This window comes from Mytilus trossulus, chromosome 6 (genome assembly GCF_036588685.1).
Source record: "Mytilus trossulus isolate FHL-02 chromosome 6, PNRI_Mtr1.1.1.hap1, whole genome shotgun sequence".
Lineage (NCBI taxonomy): Eukaryota > Metazoa > Mollusca > Bivalvia > Mytilida > Mytilidae > Mytilus > Mytilus trossulus.
In genome coordinates this window covers 15810245-15832490 of record NC_086378.1, presented here as the reverse complement: position 1 = coordinate 15832490, position 22246 = coordinate 15810245, and the positions used below count along the sequence as shown (strand labels likewise).

The 22246-nt window shown below is 32.3% G+C and overlaps 1 protein-coding gene across 1 annotated transcript in view; it reads left to right on the top strand.

Moving 5' to 3' along the window:
• The first annotated feature begins 3178 nt into the window (after positions 1 to 3178).
• LOC134722346 (neural cell adhesion molecule 1-like) overlaps positions 3179 to 22246 on the top strand; it is a 29917-nt gene continuing 10849 nt past the window's right edge. Inside the window, exons 1-5 of the mRNA XM_063585960.1 lie at positions 3179 to 3200; positions 3500 to 3760; positions 4797 to 5069; positions 7144 to 7458; positions 9381 to 9620. Coding sequence (XP_063442030.1) covers positions 3179 to 3200; positions 3500 to 3760; positions 4797 to 5069; positions 7144 to 7458; positions 9381 to 9620 — 1111 coding nt within the window. The remainder of the gene's footprint in view (positions 3201 to 3499; positions 3761 to 4796; positions 5070 to 7143; positions 7459 to 9380; positions 9621 to 22246) is intronic.

Sequence of the window (22246 nt, the reverse complement as noted above, 5' to 3'; positions counted from 1 at the left end):
AATTTAGTCCTGGTATCTATGATGAGTTTATTTACTACCACTGGGTCGAATTTTTGAAATACTAAGGCTTTTCTACCTGAGGCATAGATTACCTTAGATGTATTTGGCAAAACTTACACGCGCGTCTGGCGTATATACAAAATTAGTCCGGGTTTCTATGATGAGTTTATTTACTACCACTGGGTCGATGCCACTGTTGGTGGAGATTTATTTCCCCTAGGGTATCACCAGCCCAGTAGTCAGCACTTTTGTGCTGACTTGAATTATCATTGATATGGTTATATTTATAAATTTACTGTTCACAAAATTTTGAATTTTTGAAATACTAAGGCTTTTCTACCTCAGGCATAGATTACCTTAGCTATACTTGGCAAAATTTGTAGGAATTTTGGTCCTCAAAGCTCTCCAACTTCGTACTTTATTTGGCCTTTTTATCTTTTTTGAATTCGAGCGTCAATGATGAGTCTTTTGTAGACGAAACACGCGTCTGGCGTATATACAAAATTTAGTCCTGGTATCTATGATGAGTTTATGACATGAATTATCATTGATATGGTTATATTTATAAATTTACTGTTCACAAAACTTTGAATTTTTGAAATACTAAGGCTTTTCTACCTCAGGCATATATTACCTTAGCTGTATTTAGGAAAACTTTTAGGAATTTTGGTCCTCAATGCTCTTTAACTTCGTACTTTATTTGGCCTTTTTAACTTTTTTGAATTCGATCGCGAGCGTCACTGATGAGTCTTTTGTAGACGAAACGCGCGTCTGGCGTATATACAAAATTTAGTCCTGGTATCTATGATGAGTTTATTCATCATTTTCTTTAAATAAAATGTGCGCAGTCTAGCAACATGCTCACATACATATTGTTCATCATATGGTACTTCAATGAACTGAAACGTAAACGTTTACCTTTTCTTAGTCCAGTACAAAACATAGTTAACTGAATTTGCATAACAAATTCTCGATTCCCTTTCACTTTTAAAACTTAAATACCATTTTTATTCATATGAACATCATATTTTTGACCTGTGAAAAGTAAAATCACAAAAATACTGAACTTAGAGGAAAATCAATTCGAAAAGTCCATAATCACATGGCAAAATCAAATAACAAAAAGCATCAAAAACGAATGGACAAGAACTGTCATATTCCTGACTTGGTACAGGCATTTTCAAATGTAGAAAATGGTGAATTAAACCTGGTTTTATAGCGCTAACCTTCTCACTTTGATAGTTCATACAATGTTGTCCACCTGGCAGAAGGACTTTTAATTTCCAGCAATGTGTCGCCTTTAAAAAAGCCATCCGGACTTGCAGATAGCCAGTTCACTTCTGATGATACGTACGTTACCTTTTAAACGACACGCGTACGATATCCATTTGTCAATAAATACTCCTCAGCTGCAGTTTCACCTTCTTGGCCGTGCTTTGTAAATTTATTACCTACAAACTTTGGATGAAGGTGTTCACGAATAAAGTTAGTACTGTCTGTAGTTTCCTTAATCGGAACTTTGCTTGCGCTGCTTGCAGTGAGTCTAATTTTTTTTCGTCTTTCCACAGAACACTCTTGCTGTGGTTAATAGTGTCAGTTTGTAATTTTATAGTATGGGTCAAGTCGACAGCAAGATATTTAGAATAAAAAGATGAGCACCTTTGACAAGAATCTAATGAATCATGTTCACCATGATCTTTAGGAATGTTCTCCTTAACGGCTGGTTTGCTGACGAAACTTTTATTAATTGTTGTTCCTTTTAGCTTGAACATGGGAAGAAGGGGAGACTGTTCTACAGCTGTTCTTAGTTCTTGGGAAGAACAATACATTGGTGTGTCATGAACACCTGGAGCATTTACATTTAAATCTTCTAGTAAATTTTCACCCTGTTTTGGTTTTTTGAACACTATGTTTAACGAAGTCCTTTGATCAATGTTTTTCTTGGTACCTCTGTTCCACGTGGCATAGTCATCTGTACAGCTAGCACCAGTCATGTTATTCCTGACTGCATGTTCAACCTTCCAAAGCACTGCACCTATATGATTACAGGATATCCCTTGTTCTGCAATACAAGTATTCCATCCGTGTTCAACAGTTCAGTCCATAGAGCAAATTACATAGGCTTCGTTCACCCTACTTACTGTCTGGGAAGCACGAACTTCTGCTTTCAAATACATCCTGGCATCCGAGAAAATGTTATGAAAACTTTGTCAACATTGCCGCTCTGAAAATAGTTGTAGCTTTGGAAACTTTTGAAGTTTTTCATTTCTGCACCATCCACGGCTTTTGACGATATCAAATAATTAAAAATGTCCCCCTACATGATGGTTGGCTACTTTCTCATGTCGTCAAAATCCACTCCGTTACGTTATTTAATTCTGAGGGCATTGATCCTTTCACCTGAGTAGTCATAATACAGGTAATAATCCAACAATTTTTACGCACTGATTCGCTTTGTTTACAATTTCTTTCACTAATGCAATGGCGGACTGCTATCGTGACGCGCAAGTGGCAGTTATCTAATCAAAGGGCGATAATTGAATAAATCCGTCTATATGACAGTTGTTGTCCATTCGTTTGATGTGTTTTATCATTTAATTTTGCCATTTGATTAGGGACTTTCCGTTTTGCATTTGCCTCGGTTTTCAGTATTATTGTGATTTTACTTTTTATTATAAACTGCAGATACGTGGGATGACCGGTTCAACTCCAGTATTCACTATTTGGTTTACTATCACGACGTCGAACACTGCATTTTTTGTGTAATTTTGTTTTATCCGACAAGTCATAAGTCAATCTGTTCACCCAAACACTTAAGTTTCCCCATGTTCCTATAACTGTCGATTATTTTTTTGATTTTTTTGTTACAACGGAACATCATAAGAAAAAGTGGACCTTGAACATAGATATTTGTTTAAAAATATCATCATAATGTACATTTAACTGGAAAGCTTAAGTTCAATTGTATGAGGGATTCAAATACTGTTTTGTCCGTCTGAATAACCAGTTGGTTAAGTAGAAGAAGGGAAAAAAATAACTACAAGGAAAATTCAAACGATAATCCCTTTTCAAATGGCAAAAACAATATCATAAAACGAAGGAAACCAGTTGTGAGTCATGTTCTGTACTCGGTACATGCATTTTCTTATGTAGAAAAGAGTGGATTAAATATGGTTTTATGGCTATTAAATCTCTTCCTAGTATGACCGTCGCATAGTGTTATAAACGTACTAATTAAATAAATAGGTCGCGACTAACTTTTACTTGTTTCCTTACTATCCTCAACACAAGATAAAAAAAAAATCAAAATTTATATGAAAATTCTTTCAAGGAAATCGTAATGTGTGACATCATTGAAACTATATACCTATTGTGTATTGCTATTTTAAAAATCTAAAATATTTAAAGACACCCATACTACTTTAAAGCATAAATAATATCAATTATATTATCTGAACACTGTTATAAATTGCATTTTAACTTGCCATATTTTTTTCAGATGGTCCTTCGGCAGTAATACTTTCACCACAAACAAAACAGTATACTGTAAGGTATGGACAAAACATTCCTCCTATCAACTGTACAACAAATTGTAGACCTGAATGTATATACACATGGTTTGGTCCTCATGTTCTCTCTGGTACCAAAAACGTTCTAAGTTTTGAAAATATACAGAAAAATCAAAGAGGGGACTATAACTGTAAAGCAATTAATGAAGTTGGCAGTATGCAGTCAGCTGCAATCAATGTGAACGTGCAATGTAAGTTATACGAGCTAACTGATCCATGTTGTACCTAAGGAACCCTCGTCCCGTTTCCAAAAAAATACGCTATTTATAAATCGGATGAGTTGTCTTTTCATCTTTTCGGCCCCTTTTATTTTTTTCAAGTTAATAGATACGTTGGAATAATTTATAACTATATAATGCTTGCTTTTAAAAATAAATTGATAAATGTGTTAATATGAAAATACGTTGTCAGTCTTTGGGTGATATATATTTTTCTAAATACATTTATAGTTCTACTTGATATGTTCTCAATCAAATGAAATAACATATAACACATATATCGTCTATAACAAAGTTGTGTACCGGTACAATTAATTGTATTTCCTAATGCGGTTCATTGCTACACTATTTTGTCCCTTATATTGATCGGATGTTTCCGAATACTTTTTTTGTTGAAGAAACATTTTTTTTTAGATTTAAAATATTCCACTATCTTGACAAACTATTTTTACGTTTGATCTCTATGTGTCTTTGTATCATATCCAATTACTGATATGGAACGGGAACATTTTGAACGTTTTTATGGCAGCACCGTTATGTGTGTGCACTCAACGACGATTGATATGTACTTAGTTTCTAACAGTGTCTGACACATGTAACAAAATGCAAAGAACTTACTGCTTTACAACAGTTTGCAAAAAGTAAAATCAAAGATTCTGAACTCCGATGAAAATTATGAATGATAAAGGGTCTTTTTATGCCGAAATATTTGTAAAATCGATTTCATTCCATCTCTTGTTTGTACAGTTTTCTTTTCAGTATCTTTTCCTTAAGACGGATATATTATGTTTATGTTTGTACGGAATCGTCGTGAAATAATTTTTATATTTGCTAGACGTTGTGGGTGGGTCCTTAATATGTATAACTTTCTTTGTATGACTCTCTAAAGGTCTAGGACATTCGAGAAGCATTGCAATCAGACAGCATTTTACTTTTCACTATGTGTTACATATAACATAAACAAATATAAAATTTGATCAATTACACAATTATCCATTACTAATTTCAGATGAGCCCATTGTAAACAAAGTGACGATAAATGGTACGAACTTTACTGTAAGTGAAAACACGAGAGTTATATTATTTTGCAATTTCGAAGGGAATCCTGTACCAACAATCACATGGACAAAAAATAACATAATCCTAGGTGAAGATGTTGAAAACAGCGGACGGTCTTTTTATACAATTAACGCAGTACGATGCAAAGATACTGGAAATTATTCGTGTGTAGCAAATAATTCACTTGGAATGTCATCCGCACAGCAATCACTGTTTGTCACTTGTAAGTAATACTTATTCAAAAATCAATCCCAAACATTTAGAATGAATAGAAGCTAAAGACTTGAAGGACAGTCTTAATAGCACTTGTTCCCATAGCGTGATCAAGACAGGATGCTAAATCGTCTTATTGTCGTCTTCGGTATCTCTAGTATTGCTTCTTTTATACTTTTTGACAGTGTTCCAACCCATGTGAAAGCACAATATTAATGATTAATTTGGGAAGTAAACGATTAAAGGCTCTCAGATTTACTCTGTATCTGGTTTCCAACTACATAATATTATTGTTTGTCAAGAACCGGCAATGACATACCTTCAATCTAGCTTGAATAAACTTAATTTGGGCCTTGGAAAATCTTATTTCTCGTCTTTAGACTTCATGAGCACAAAACTAGGATGAACTCTTTCTTTACATCCGACGCACTTTTCTTGATTTAATAGACAGCCACCAATATATTAAAGACATTGTGATACACAATAAAGTGTGTTTGTGAACAAACAAAAAACAACAAGATCATGCGCGGTTATAACTTTAAAGTCATACCAAACGAGTTTCTTTTAATTATAATTTTCAGGTAATTTATGAGGCAATCTAGGGATTTTATTGCACGTGATTTATTAGTACTACAAATCTTTAACGTTTAATCGACACACAATATTTTTTTGGTGCTATCTGATTAAAAACGGCTATTTAACGTTTGAGGTTTTGTCGAATATTTTGATAATAACCTGATAAAAACATATTTATACTATATATTATGTGTTTCCATTTGTAATCGCACTTTTATTCACCAGTTGATAAACAAAAAATGAATTAACAAAAAAAACTACAAGGTTACATTTAATTCAAATCGGGGGTCTCCTTCTAACTGACAACACCAACAGTAAGAATAAATGAATATGTATATGGGTGTCGCGGTTGGTTCTTGTTTTGTCGAGGCGCGCGTCTGCTGTATTATATTATAAGCCTGGTATATTGAATAACTATAAGCTTGTCGTTATGTTCTATTGTATTGTAAACTGTCCATTTCTGTGTAGTAACATCTCAGCGGCACCAGCATATGGAGTATATGTGTCTCAATTGATACGTTACTCTAGAGCTCAGAGTACGTTGATTTTGTTGAACGAGGAATACGGTTTTCTCTAAAGTTGCGAAGACAGGGCTATGAATCAATCAAATTAGGGTCATCAACCAAGAAATTTTACGGTCGCCATCATGAGCTGATTGGCCATTATGACAAAAGTGTGTCAGAAATCATATCTGATACTCCTCCTCAGTCATAATAACCTCCCATCATTACCGAACTGAACAAAGAAATAATACGACGGGTGCCGTATATGGTGCAGGAAATGCTTACCCTTCCGGAGCACCTGATTTCACTCCCAGTTTTTAGTGGAGTTCGTGTTGTTTCTTAATTATTATTTATAACTGTTGATGTAAATGTCCTTTGGTTTTGTGAGTCTTTGTTTACTCCTTGGATTTTATTGTTATTGTCTTATTTGTGTATTTCTGTGTCCTGTATGTCCTTCCATTTATTTGTATTGTAGTCCTGTCATGTAATGTTGACATTTTAATGTTATATTTAACATTGCCATAAAATGAGAGGTTTGGCTAACCACAAAACCAGGTTCAACCCACCATTTGTTCTTAAAATGTTCCAAGTCATGAAATGGTCTTTGTTATATATTTCGTTTCTTTCTTGTTGCATTTTAGTGTTTCTCAATCGATTTATAAATTTAAAACAGTGGTATACTACTGTTACCTTTATCTATTGTCAAATTATTTCGGGTTAAAGCATATTTCAGTATGACTGCCTTATTTCAACCGCAAATTATCATGCTTAAAATTACTCGTACAAAAATGCAGTCAGTTGACGAATAAGAGTATGAGAAGACATTATTTCCACGGCAGTACTTTTCTGAATATTTTTATGAAATAAACGTTTTGTTCAAAACGAAAATCTCTGTACAATTCAAGAATATAATTTAACCATTTCATTTATTTTGAAATTTGTGAAGGGCAATATGAATAAAGCTTTGCAGAAGCGACTTTTAATCACTACATTCCCTTCTTGTAGGTTTTCCAAGACTCAATGTATTTAAACAACAGCCTCCGAAAATAGCAGGGCTTTTAATTGGAGAACCTCTTAATCTTACTGTTCATATAATAGCTTATCCAAAGCTATTGAAAGTAAACTGGACTTTCCAGTCGTCTTCTACATTAGATGATGAGAGAAGTCATAATTATACAACCAGTCTAACATCTGATTTGTTTACACATGTTGCATACTTCTACAAGTATCATCTCAAAAAAGATGATTTCGGAAATTATACATTAGCAATACAGAATGCCATTGGAGGAATAGTTGTACATTTTTATGTTGATCGGGCAGGTATGTATATTTATATTTGTATACATTTTAAAAGAAGCCTTTTAAAATCCGTTCGTCAAATTGGAACAGGTGACTCTTAAAAAAAGATGACTTTTTTGCCAACAAATGATTTTTTTTACAGACTAGATTTTGAATGTCATCGGGTTATGTGTCATAGGGACAACAGCTCGACGAGTAAAAAGTAAAACAGTTTGAGGCTACCAATGGGTCTTCAAAATAGCACGAAAAACCTTCACACGGAGCCGGGCTTTAGCTGGCCCTAAACATGTGTACTAGTATAGAGCAAATGTATGTCACACTAGACTTCAAAACTAAATTAATGAACAAAAAAAAAGATTTGCAAAGGCCAGAGGTTCCTGACTTGGGACAGAAAATGCGTCGCGGTTAAACATGTTTTTTTTTTATATTTCAACCCCCTCCCCCTATTCAACTGGCCTATGTAGAATAAACAAAAACATAGCAATACACACCCGTTAAATGCAGTATTAAAGAAGTCCAAGATGTACATTGTATCGGCATATGATTTATTAAATGATGTGCATTTACCGTCTGTTCTTGACTCTTTAATCAAATTTTAATATTGGTGTATTAATAATCAATTCAGGGAGGGGGGGGCATGTTGTAACATGTTAGACACATGTTCAGAAAGGTCGTTTGTTGATGTGGGTCATAAGTGTTTCTCGTTTCTCGTTTTTTATATAGATTAGACCGTTTCTTTCCCGTTTGAATGGATTTACACTGGTATTTGTTAGGGCTCATTTTCTTTTATCTATGTTAGTCCCTTACAGTTATCGGCTCTATAGTCGGGTGACCAAAGTTTCAATTTTTCAAATTTTTATTGTCAGAAATAATACATACGACCATTTGATTCGAAAATAGATGTACTAAAAAAATTTATCTCATCGTCAAACGAATAATTGTACATTTTTTTGTTCAGAAATCGTGATCAAAGGTCACTAACCGTTTTCAAATTTACCATTTGAGACTCTTGGTCTAATAGCTTCCTTAGGAGAATCAATTCTCTAGCATGGGTATCGTGAAAGGAAATGCAAGCCCGGGAATATCGTATCAATCGGAAGATATATTCTACGTATGCAGACGCTGCTGGAATGTTGCAACATAGATTTTGCAAGTTCAAAATTGGTTTTGTGGCATGCCAAACCTCCCGCTTTTTATGGCAATATTAAATATAACATTTAAATTACAACATTACATGATAGGACAAAACACAAATAATTGGAGAACATATAGGACAGAGAAACACACGAATAATAGCTAACAAAAGGTGCCAGGTTTAAAATTTAATACGCCAGACGCGCGTTTCGTCCACACAAGACTAACCAGTGACGCTCTGATAAAAAAAGTTTGAAAGCCAAAACAAGTACAAAGTTGAAGAGCATTGAGGACCAAAAGTTCCAAAAAATTCTGCCCAATACGGCTATGGTTTCTTGCCTGGGATAAGAACATCCTTATTATTTAGAATGATTCATACTTGTGCAAACAGTAAATTTTTATAAAATGACTATATAATTGATATAAATGATAAAACCGGTGAATAACTACAAAATAAAAACAGGTAAATAAATAACCTAAATCAGCATATAGAAATTCACAGCGTTAGACAAACTAACAAACGTTTCTAAAATAAGTAATTCAGAACTCAAATCATTTTTTTTGTTGGAAAGTTAGAACAAGGCTCTTATACTTAGCTGAAATATATATGTTCGTACATGCAAGGCTAAGCAACGAAATCTGAAATATAAACATTGGTCCAAAGTCTCGTGATTAATAAACACGACTAAATTCTAAAACATTTGTTTTATCTTCAGTTGATTATGTAATTTCTTTTGGACTGTGTTATAATATAATCATCTTAATGGGATGAATAGCCGGTCTCGAAATCTCTGATATTTATTGTTTAGGTTTGCCAGCCACACCAACTGATCTGCTGGTAATATGTGAAACTAGTCCAATGGTAGTTCTTTGGAAACCAGGATTTAATGGTGGGACACCCCAATGGTTCACAGTGATATGGAAAGATATGAAAACAAACACGTCGATAGTCAAGTCTTCAATACCTGATTCTGATAACGGTCAATATGTCAAAGTTACAACGTCTTCTCTTATTGATGGAACAACTTATTTTATATACGTAGAAGCAAGTAACAAGTATGGGAGAGTAAGAGCAACAATGTTTGACAACTGCACTACAAAATCAGGTTAATCTATTAAAAAACATTTCTTTAATGTTAAATCATTTCATAAAACTAACAAATCTAAGGATGGGGTTTCGCTGATATAACCGTGCCTGAACATTTTGGTTTTTCGTTCCTGATTGATGTTTTATATATTGTTCATGTATTGTCAAACTGTGGGATATTAAATCGATAATCAGGTGCTGCTGAAAGCTACACAGAATGGAACGGTTAAGAGGTAATTAAACGCCAAAAATAAATATATTAGAATAATTTTAAAGTTAAAAATAATCGACGAAAAACGAGAAAAAAACTGGATTCAATATCATATTGTGATAATCGCGATATATCCAAAATATTGACTGTTCTTCAGTTGCACACCTGATGGATTTGGTAAAACACGCAACTAGCTTGCAAGTATAGTAACAGTTATAATAGATCAATGATAAGTATCAACCGAATTTATATGGAGAATACATACATCCGTTTATCTCGGCTAGATAACCACATTTTATTTTTATTAAATGTGTATTATTAATACATTATTGAAACCGTTTATGTACATATACAGTGCATCGACGAAGATTTTAATTGGACACTCCGAGAACATGCTACCAACAGACGATGAATGATGTAACTTGTTGATTTGTTTGGTTATACCATGTACAAACAACTGTCGTACGAAAAGCTCTCTTTTTGGAAGACTTTTCAATTTGAAACACATTTTATATTACGACATTCCTTTTTGTTTTTTCCTTTTTTTAAAGAATGAGTTTTGTTTGGACAGCAAAATTCAGTTGCAGTGCATTTTGATTAACGATCAGGAGAAAGTTCATTCTCATCAACATTTAATCAAGCCTAAGAAGTTACCCCTGCGCGTTACTTCTGGTACGCAGTAATGTTAAGGCAGTTCTCCATAAGTTTTCAAAGATTCTATCGCAATCTAATTGTGACGTCATGTAGTCGTTTCTATTGGTTGTCAGCACATTTATTCTTACACGCAACGTCATTTCAAAGCTTGAAAAGGCATCAAAACAAGCAAGTGCGTGTCAGCTGGTTATGAAGTTTTTATACGATTTGATGATGTTCCTGACGGAAAACATGACTCGAATATTCAACCGTAAGTACAATATCACTTATCTTATGTTTGTTTTCATACGATTTGTTAAATTCGCGAAACGTTCGGTGTTGTTTACTTTTCTATTCAAAAAAGGGGGAGGTGTTATCGAATTCCAACTTGACCATGTTTATTTTACAATCTTACCGCATGATCACTACGAAGTGGTTAATTTTTTAAGTCGAAAATAAATGTGGATTCGAGCATATAACACTATTTGTTATTTGTAGTGTTCTTTATTTATTTACGAATAAATAACCATTTGATTTCAGAAAAAAAAACCAATTAAATATTTACATAAATGTACTGATTGATTGTCTAATTAGATTGACAAGTGTCGTTAGACAAACCTGAATTTGAATTTATTTCATCGGTACTTCATTTCATCGAAAATAGTGTAGAAATAAAAATGTGGGTGTATTTTTCAAATGAAAAGTTATGAATAAGCAATTTGAAATATTGATGTATACAAAAACAACATAACTCTGAAAATATTGAGAGTTCAAATATATTGTATGACAGACTTCATTGTTTATAAATCTTTGTCAAAATAACTATAACTTTCATTCAGGAGAAATTAAAGTAGAGGATACATAATTGCACTTTTTTATAAATGTGTCATTTACTTCTCTTTATTTATCCAGTATCAGGCTATATAGTTGTAAGTGTGTGCACATTATGTAAATGTAGCTAGCTAACAAGTACAAAGTATTTATAGTTTAAGAAAAAAATCCTTTTTTATATCCTCTATCATATCATAGCATTAATAAGAAAATATATACATAAAAAAGGTGTCAAAAAGATAGCCTTGTATTATAAAAGGTAAAGATATTTAATCATTTTTAATCAATAGTTGCATAAATTATCTCATTTAATTTTGGCATATCAAGTTTTTCAATTATTCATGTGTTTCTCTATTTTCTTTAATACAGAATTTGACCAGACTGTGCTGTACTTTAAAATGAATTTGTCATCAATTAGAATTGAATATAAAACAGGTAAATTTCAGTATAAAAAAAGAAGATGAGATGTAATTGCCAATCATGATTAAATAATGATACATTTGTATGGAACGCAACGACTGCCTTATGATAATAATCAGCATTATACGCAGTGTTCCCAGCATTATATGAAGTGATCACAGCATTATATGTAGTGCTCACAACATTATATGAAGTGATCACAGCATTATATGCAGTGCTCACAGCATTATATGCAGTGTTCACAACATTATATGAAGTGCTCACAACATTATATTAAGTGCTCACAACATTATATTAAGTGCTCACAACATTATATTAAGACTTAGTGCTCACAACATTATATTAAGTGTTCACAACATTATACGTTTGTTGTTGTATGATGAGATTGATGTATGATGAGATTTATGAATGATGAGATCATTCGGTAAACTTCGTTTTTTAGCGGAGATTACCGAATCCATAATTGGTAAATAACGGTAATGCCCAGCAAACAAATTTAAAAAGTTATTAAAATCATGTTATCATAAGGTAGCATACAATATTTAAAATTGATTGAAATAAGTAAGGAAAAGATGAAACTGAGAAGTGAATGATTGAAGTTGTTCTGTTCGTCGTAAGACATACGAATGGCAAAATGTAAGTTAAATAATAAAAAGTTTATTTAATGAAATATCGAAGGAAAATTTGTATGATATATTCTCGAGTTCATTTCCTACTGAAGAAATTTAGCAAGGTGCCACTTTATAGTCCGTACTCAGTTTTAAAAAGCTTAATTACCTTTTAAATAAAACAATCAGCTTTCTATAACACATAGGTGCCATATTACGCTAGCTTATATATGTCATGATAAAGTCATTTTTGGCATCGATTTTCAGAATTTGGCATTTTTACATGAATAAGTATCTAACAGATATGGAAAATGCAGTTTAAAGCATTTCACTGTAGGTGTTAAACATAACTTTACATCAATTATTCCATTTTTTTACAAGCTTTTTAGCACGGCAAGTACTAAGATTGTCTTCTAAATATGATTAGCAGTCTTATATAGAAATTTAAACTTTCATAGAAAAATTTAACCTTTCAAGACCCTGTTTAACATTTTCATTTAAAGTTAACATCTCTTATGAAAATTGAGTTTATGGGATGAATAAAACGTTTACTACGTTTGTTCGTCAGTTTGCACGGTACATATATATATATAAAAGTGGTATGCTTGCCAATGAAACAACTTTCCACAAGAGACAAAATGACATCACAGAAATTTTAAACAGCTAAACGGCCACAGTACGACCTTCAACAATGAGGAAAGCCCATACCGGATAGTCAGCTATAGAAGGACCCAAAATGATAAACGAAAAATATTCATAATTTATGTACAAACAAACGATCGAAAAACTAACATGTATATAACACATTAATTAACAAACGACAACCACTGAAATAAAGGCTCCTCCTGACTTTGGACGGCCACATATATGCAAAATGTGGCGGGTTTTAACATCTTAGCGGGGTGTTGGTATCCTCCCTCTAACCTGGGACAGTGGCGTAACAGAACAACATAAGAACGAACTATGAAAATCAGTTGTAAAAGGCTTGTTAGTTTTCTCGTTTGAATTGTTTTACATGGTCGTATCGGGGCCTTTTATAGCTGACTATGCGGTATGGGCTTTGCTCATTGTTAAAGGCCGTACGATGACCTATAGTTGTTAATGTTTGTGTCATGTTGGTATTTTGTGGATAGTTTTCTCATTGGCAATCATACCACATCTTCTTTTTTATATTAACTCATTAGATGGGTACAAATATAAATACATATGATCTAACAAGAAAATAGAGTGAACGTGCATGTGGGCGGGTACTTGTATATCCCACCAATAAAAAGACACTATAAGTACTGATCTGAGAGTATATATAACTAATATAGTACTATGCTGTTGATTAAAAATAACATCACTCCAGACCCTTTTTGTTTTCCACAAAATTAATATTGCCAATAATTAAGAAGTTCGGGGTCGAATCGATTCCAATAATATATTCACCTGTTAACTATTACATTTTCTGCACGTTCCGCATCTGACAGGAGTACCACGAAACGCTGTATTTAAGATTTTGCTATATACACGGGTCGTAATCACAGGGTTGAAACTACTTAATTCAATCATTGTCACATTCTTCCCGGTTGTAGTACTTTAATCAGTATGACTTTCTAAGATGACAATACGAATAATAAAAATCTGGACTTAAAATAAGGCGTATAGGTACAGCATGTACAGTTTTCAATTTGTTAGACGTAAAACAGCGAATCAAAGATTCAATTTTATTCATAACTCATAAAGGACAAAACTGTTGATTAAAAAATACTCCTTTCCAGAGACTTTTGTTTTCCAAACAAAATCAATAATACCAATATTAAATTGACAAGTTCCAGGTCGACGGGTTCAAACAGAAAGATGTTTAAAGCAGAGAAAACTTCATCTTATAATCGGCATGACTTTATCAGATGACAATACCAATACTAAAATAAGGCTTACGCATAGTTATATTCAGTTTAATTCAGTCACAGACCCGCGATATCACGGATGTGTTCTAGTAAATATATATACATATTAAGTTGTGAATATGGTGAAACTAATCCTCAAAATAAGTTTAAAATGTCCTGGTGTGGAATAAACTTGGGTTAAATTGATCATACTTCTTAATTTACTTATTTCAATCCGTTTTAAATATTGTATACTGCCTTAATGATCACATATATAATAATAACTGTTTAAATTTGTTTGCTGGGCATTGATTTACCGTAATTTACCAATTATGGATTCGATAATTTCCGCTTAAAAACGAAGTTTACCGAATGAGCTCATCATTCATAAATCTCATCATACATCAATCTCATCATACAACAAAAAACGTATAATGTTGTGAACACTTAATATAATGTTGTGAGCACTTAATATAATGTTGTGAGCACTTAATATAATGTTGTGAGCACTTAATATAATGTTGTGAGCACTTCATATAATGTTGTGAGCACTTCATATAATGTTGTGAACACTGCATATAATGCTGTGAGCACTGCGTATAATGCTGTGATCACTTCATATAATGCTGTGAACACTGCGTATAATGCCAATTATTAACATAAGGCAGTCGTGGCGTTCCATACATTTGTACTACAAAATGTATTCTGTTTTATAAATTTATCAGTAGTTTAACCTAAACTCAAACTAAATTTGAAATCTATAATTTCATTTAATGAATTGTTTGCATTAATGATTATAATTTAAGTATGGTACTAGAATTTGAATTGATAGAAATTACATTTGAACAAAATGCATTTCTTTAATTATATAACTTCAAGCTCATGCTCATTGCTGTCATTATATACATGTCAGCTTACAATAACACTTTTTAAAATATGATCAGCTAATTTTTTAAGAAACTTCAAAACAATCAAGACTTTTAATTACTTAGAGCTGCACATTATTAGATTTACAAACAGTTTCATTACACATGTATGACATGTATTTTCTTGGGTCCTGATTTCACAAGTCTTGTTGACAGGATGAATTCCTGATAGTGTGTTGAACAATCATTTATGATGAAGGTGATCACAATCTTTGGAGAAGTTATAATAATCATTATAGTATATTTATATATTAGTTAAAATATTCCAATGTATTTGAAACATCCACAATGTACATGACTTGTGTGAAATTGTGTGTTTAATTATGGTAGTTGACTTGTTTACAGTGAGTTAAATTCATAATGACCAATGATTTATTAATTTTCATTATTATTATATTTCAGATTAAAGAAGATATCCAAACTATGATAAAGTGACCTATATATCTACACTAGAAGGAAAACATAGATTTTATTATGTCAATTGGATAAAGGAAGGATTGATTTCAAAATATTCATAAAAAATCATGTGTAAATTTTACTTCAAAATTGCTATGAGAATAAACAGTGATTAAGCATTGTGAATAGAAAAGGCAAATTCAATATGATTCATGTACTACAAGGATACAGTGATTAAAATAAATGTGTAGGAAATCATTCATTATTAAGGAGGTAGGAAGTATACATTATTCCTTATAGGATATTACACTGTTTTAATGGAAATGTTTATCAACAGTTTGACAGGTGACATTCATTGTCTATGACATTAGTAAAACTACAAATGTATTTTATTCAACACTTAAATGTGATTTTCTTTACTTTTAGCAATAAAAATGAAAGAGTTCTTATGTCAGACAATATTTCCAATTCTTTATTCAGGTAGACCAATTCTGAGTATAATCACTATTACTCCTATAATGCTGATTTTGATCTTATACCTATATATCAAAATGGTTCTCATTTGAGCATGATATTAAATTACATATATATGACTATGCAAAAACATCTGCAGCTGAATATTATAACAGGGGTATAAAGCAAGGAGAAAGACTAATATTATCAATATACATGATATAGGGCCCAACTTGTGAAAAATATGAAAGAGAAATATAAACATTATGGATATTTTCTTAACTATAAGGAATGAGGATTTCACAAAATTTGATTCAAACTAATTGCATTAGAATTAAGAGACATTTAGTGGCCAAGTCAAAAGCCTAAACAAGCCTTGGCTACTGGTGCCCTGCTTGTTAATTTATTTGCTCATTAATGTATCTAAAGCAGACCATTCAAATATACAGCTCATTGAAAATCAATGGGCCATTCTTTGATGATCTAGTGACTACATGACATTATTAGAATAACAATGCACCAAGTACAACATAATATATTAAACATTTCTCTGAGCAAGAATTTAGGATTCATGCATCAGTCTCAAAGGGATAATTATGACCAATACTCACCATGCTCACTGCACAAAAATAAAAAGGGAATATAGTGCTGATTAGTGTCTGTCTGTTGTAGTGATTATCAGACAAAACAGTATAACAGAAAAGGTTGCAGACATTAAAAAATGCAGTTTGTATGAAATGAAGGCCCCTTCAAGCATTCCTAGACCCTTAATGTATCTTTATAGAATGCACTGCATTAATGTGTGTTGTTCAATGAATGGTCAATGTCAATGGAAAACTGACCACATCGTCTTATTTTTATATTTGCAAATCAATGAAAGAATGACTTCAACTGCATACAACAAATTTCATAAATTAGCAGTGCCTTAATTACAGTGCAAGATATAAAAAAACGAAATTCGCTGATGAAATATGTTGTTCTCCGGACCCCCCCCCCCTTTTCCAACTATATTATTTATCCAACTGTACTGAAAACACAAACAAATACAAAGTATAACTATAAGGTGAGAGTGTTTATAAAAAATGAAAACATATCATACGGACAGAAAAACAAGCTTAATTTTGATTATTAGAACGAAAATCAGCGTTTTCTGTTAGCAAAGGGGAGTAACTCGTTTGGAACATTGAAAGTCAATGGAGCGTTTTAATATCGACGATTTAACTGAAATACTGAAGAGTCGGTTATAAATACGAGTAGAACAAGGGCATACTGGCCTTTAAGGTCGATATTGTTTGGTTTTCCAGAAAGAGAATTTGAAATTACACTTCGCTCACATATGGCAAAGAAAACAGATATTATAAGTAGTGATAAAAATGTGTCCGAAACTCCGAAAAAGCACAAAATGTGAAGTGATTTGCCTTTGAAGTTGGTTTTATATGTATTATCTTTAAAAACAACACTTTGCCATGATTTTTTAATGAACTTTAGATCGTAAACTATCCAATGGTGTTTTAAACATTAAATTTAAACATCCGTATGCCCTTGTTCTACTACGATTTATTTGTCAGTATTTTACTTTCTATTTCTGGTGGTCACGTGACCTTTTCCTTTGTTCTAAAAATAGATTTATTTTTTTCAAAATCTACATCTATTGTCTTTATACACACCGACTATACTATGAGTGCAGACAACTATTTATTAATCGAACACTAAATTTGAAAAGACTGCAATTTTGTATCTTTTCATGTGGCGAACAACCTTAACATCACTGCGTAGATCTATTTCTAGTGCTGTTTCCAAAAGTAGCGTTGAATGGAATGTTCTAAAGAAAAAATTAATGCTCAATTATCTATTATAAGTAGACCGAATTGCATTGATATATTGCACTTTTATTCAATTATTTTGACCTTTAGATAAAAGTAAATTGTTCTGTTTGTTTAAGTTCCTCTTTAACAATTGGGATCATAAATTATCGTTGTTGTTGTACATTTAGTTTTCAAACGACCATCAGTGTCAATTTTTAAATGATAATTAAGATATGAAGCAGATTTAACTGTGCAAATGTATATGTTTATGATATTTTTGTAAGACAAGACAGGCGTATTTTCTTGTATATTCTTAATAATGAAACGTTGCAGAACATTTTTTTATAAGTTTTCTTTTAGTTTGGAATAGTGAAATTTTGTTAAATAACTGAACCTTTTTCAAATATAATCGGAGGTCTGGGTTGAATTAAGTGAAAACACTAATCTCAAAGTCATATTTCCCTTTGATAATTTAGGGAGTTATGAGTGTGTGCCACTTTTACTTTGGGTAATTTACGAAGTATGCGCTATACAGTTTTTGATGAAGTATAAAGCGTCCGAACATCTTTACTGCTAAGATAATAAGCTTCAAATTGTTAGCCGGTATAACGTAAAAACAACGAACCAGAAAATTTCACTTTATATATAATTGATATTTGATAATAATGTCGAATAAAAGTTGCACCATTCCAGGCTCTCTTGATATCCACATTGTATGGTCCGGGTTGAATGCAATACCGATACCAGTTGTATATATCACCTGTTAATTGTTTCCTTATCTATACGTATACTGTAAATTGGGAAATTTTGGCGTCGGTATATTTTGGTGATCTTCCCTCGAAAAGCATGTGTTTTTTTTGGGGTGTGTAACTTTGGTGATTGGATCAATATATACGTTTAATTTTGGATCAACAGTAGGGAGCAAACTCATTCCTGTTTGCCTTTTTGTTTGCCCGCTTATTGACAAAATATTGTTGAAATTCTCAAACACGACAAAGCTAACTTAATGAAGAAATAGGATACGGATGCAATTGCAAATAATTCCGTATATCGTGATTCAAAGCTGGATGAAAATATGAAATAAAATTATTCTTACATATATTAAATCTTTTAGAAACCAGAATTAAATTTTGTATTTACGCCACACGCGCGTTTCATCTATAAAAGACTCATCAGTGACTCTCGAATCCAAAGTAGTTTAAAAGACCAAATAATGTACGAAGATGTTTATATTTTGTCTTCAAATACCATATGAAATAAATCTCTCTATTGAGGTACATTTTACTTAATCTCTTGACAATCAACGTTTAATCCTTATGCCTCTGGCAGTACATGCTAATCAATTGAAGATAAAGGATTACAAGAAGTATGGATATTCTAATTACCAATAATGGTGTCAAATCAGCATTAGAACATACTCACCTCTTCTCGTCCAATGAAAAGTCAGTTTTCCCCCTCTTATTTTCATAGTACATGGTTTTCAATGCACTATGAAATGCTATACAGGAAAGACTTTTCATTGTCAGTTAATTTTGAAAGTGAAGTCCTAATAACTGCACTAACGAAGTGTACAATTCCCTTAGGCGTTTTCCATGGGAAAAGTGCCTACAAATTAAAGATGAAAGAGCAAAGATTAAATCAAAACGTTTCGAATTTAGCAAATTTTCATACATGTTCTTACGGTACACATATATAGAATACACAAAAACAATTTGGGTAAGGATGTAGGTAAAATAATACTTATTTAATTTATATACCTGACATTTGAGTGATTTTTTTTTCTTTCAAGAAAACAATGCCAGACTGCTGATAAATATATATAAAGCAAAGATATTTTTTTCGGAGAAACACAATACATTGTAATTTATAAATAAAAAGTAAGCATTTAATGTTGAATGGTCTGAATTCAAATATTTATACAGAGAGTTTTATATTTAGAAAAAAAGTAAAATTTCAAAAACTGGATTTATATAACATAAAAAAAAATCAAGATATATACAATGTAAGTATTTAACTTAACCTGAAGCAGAAGAAAATCAATTCATCCACAATTTGGACTCACAAACTATGTCCGAGCTTTTACATTCCATCCATTGAAATGATTACCTATGTTTTACATTTAGTTCATTATAAAAAGTGAACTCTTATTTAGGTTTGAATATTACAATTGGAAAGGATAATTTTGTAAGGTCACTCGCATGTGTGAATATGTTCTTAATTGGTCAGACAATACATGGTCATGTTTTATGAAGATTTTAGCCCTCGACTTCGACTTGGGCTTAAATCTTCATAAAACATGACCAAGTATTGTCTAACCTATAAATAACCTGGCATATTTATGACATGTGTGAATTAAAATTCATTGTTGTGTTTTCTAAATAATATCAGAAAATTGGTAAATTATCAATTAAGTGATAATTATAAAGTGTTGTCAAATTATACCAGGAATTCATTATACGATTTGGCTATGCATAGAATTTTATGAAATATACGGAAGATATTATAAAATATAATATTTCCCCCAACATTTAATATTACTATATTGTCGTATTAGTATATTATTTTGGCGTTTACTTTTTAGTGTTTGCTTTATTTTCGTGTGTTTAATTTTGGCACTTTCATTGAAGGCACTAAATAAACCAAAATAAAACTACAACCAAAATAAATCATTAATGAAAATGAATTGGTGAACCAATAATTCGCTTTTATCAGCCAGTTTGGATCATTTTTGTGAAATAAGCAACATTATGTAAGAAACATCGATGATGAGTTATTCACTCGCCAGGGAAGAATCAATCTTATTCAATTAGTATTAGTATGACCTTCAATGTAACCCCATATTTAGAGATGGATTACGCATAAACAAGGCGTGTCCAGTTATTAAAAGAAAAGAAAATGTCAGCATTTAAAGTAAAACAAGGGTAAACCATTTCACTGACTGATTCGATCCACTAAAATAAGTCTAAAAATGATGATTAACATATCATTCTTAACCTATACTTTGAAATTAAACAGACATATAAAATTCAATTGTACGTGTTTTCATATAGACAAGCGGCAAGAATGACAAGGGAAAATTCGAATTTATATCATGTAAAAGATATGCCTAAAAGAACTTTAGACTTAACTGTTCATACTTTGAGAAGAAGTTAGCAATATCCTTTAACTCTACTTTCCGCTATATATATGACGTTCTTTCACTAAACAATTCAAAATTTGGTGACTATGTGGATCGCATCTATCCCATCGAATTGGAGATAAAGGATACTACAGATACAGTTAAGTCGGCTTCATATCTTGACTGACATCTAGAAATTGTCAATGAGGGTCGGTTGAAGACAAAACTTTACGACAAAAGAGATGATTTTAGCTTTCCAATTGTGAATTTTCCATTTCTAAGTAGCAACATTCCAGCAGCACCTGCATACGGGGTATATATCTCCCAATTGATACGATATTCCCGTGCTTGCATTTCCTATCATGATTTTCTTGATAGAGGGTTACTGCTCATAAGGAAGCTATTAAACCAAGAGTTCCAAATGGTGAAGTTGAAATCATCCCTTCGTAAATTTTACGGACGCCATCACGAGTTGGTTGACCGTTATGGAATAACCGTTTCACAAATGATATCGGATATGTTCCTTACGTCATAACTACAATCTCCTTCCCTTTCATGAATTTGACCTACCGAATTAGACTATTTACCGGATTTGTAATCACATAAGCAACACGACGGGTGTCGCATGTGGAGCAGGATCTGCTTACCCTTCCGGAGCACCTGAGATCACCCCTAGTTTTTGGTGGGGTTCGTGTTGTTTATTCTTTAGTTTTCTATGTTGTGTCATGTGTACTATTGTTTTTCTGTTTGTCTTTTTCATTTTTAGCCATGGCGTTGTCAGTTTGTTTTAGATTTTAGAGTTTGACTGTCCCTTTGGTATCTTTCGTCCCTCTTTTGAACGACAAAACTATTTTATTACAACATGTACCTCTTTGATGTTAACATGATTATCAACCGATGTACGTTAGACGCGCGATTCTACGTCAGAGGTAATGGTAACCTAATTATATGCCTGTCAGGGTAAGGACTTTACGGGTGGATTTAACATAGAATCGTACAATAAAAAAAGAAATGAATGAGGTTGTTAAATTTGATACATGTATATGAAAGAACAGATGGTATAATTGCCAATGAGACAACTCTCCACAAGATACCAAATGACATAGAAATTAACAGCAATAGGTCACCATACGGCCTTCAACCATGATCAAAGCCCATATCGCATAGTCAGCTATAAAAGACGTCGAAATGACAAATGTAAAACAATTCAAACGAGAAAACTTAGAGCCTAATTTATGTACCAAAAAATAAGCAAAAAACAAATATGTAACATAACCACTGAACAGGCGCATACATAAAGCATGTGGCGTGGTTAA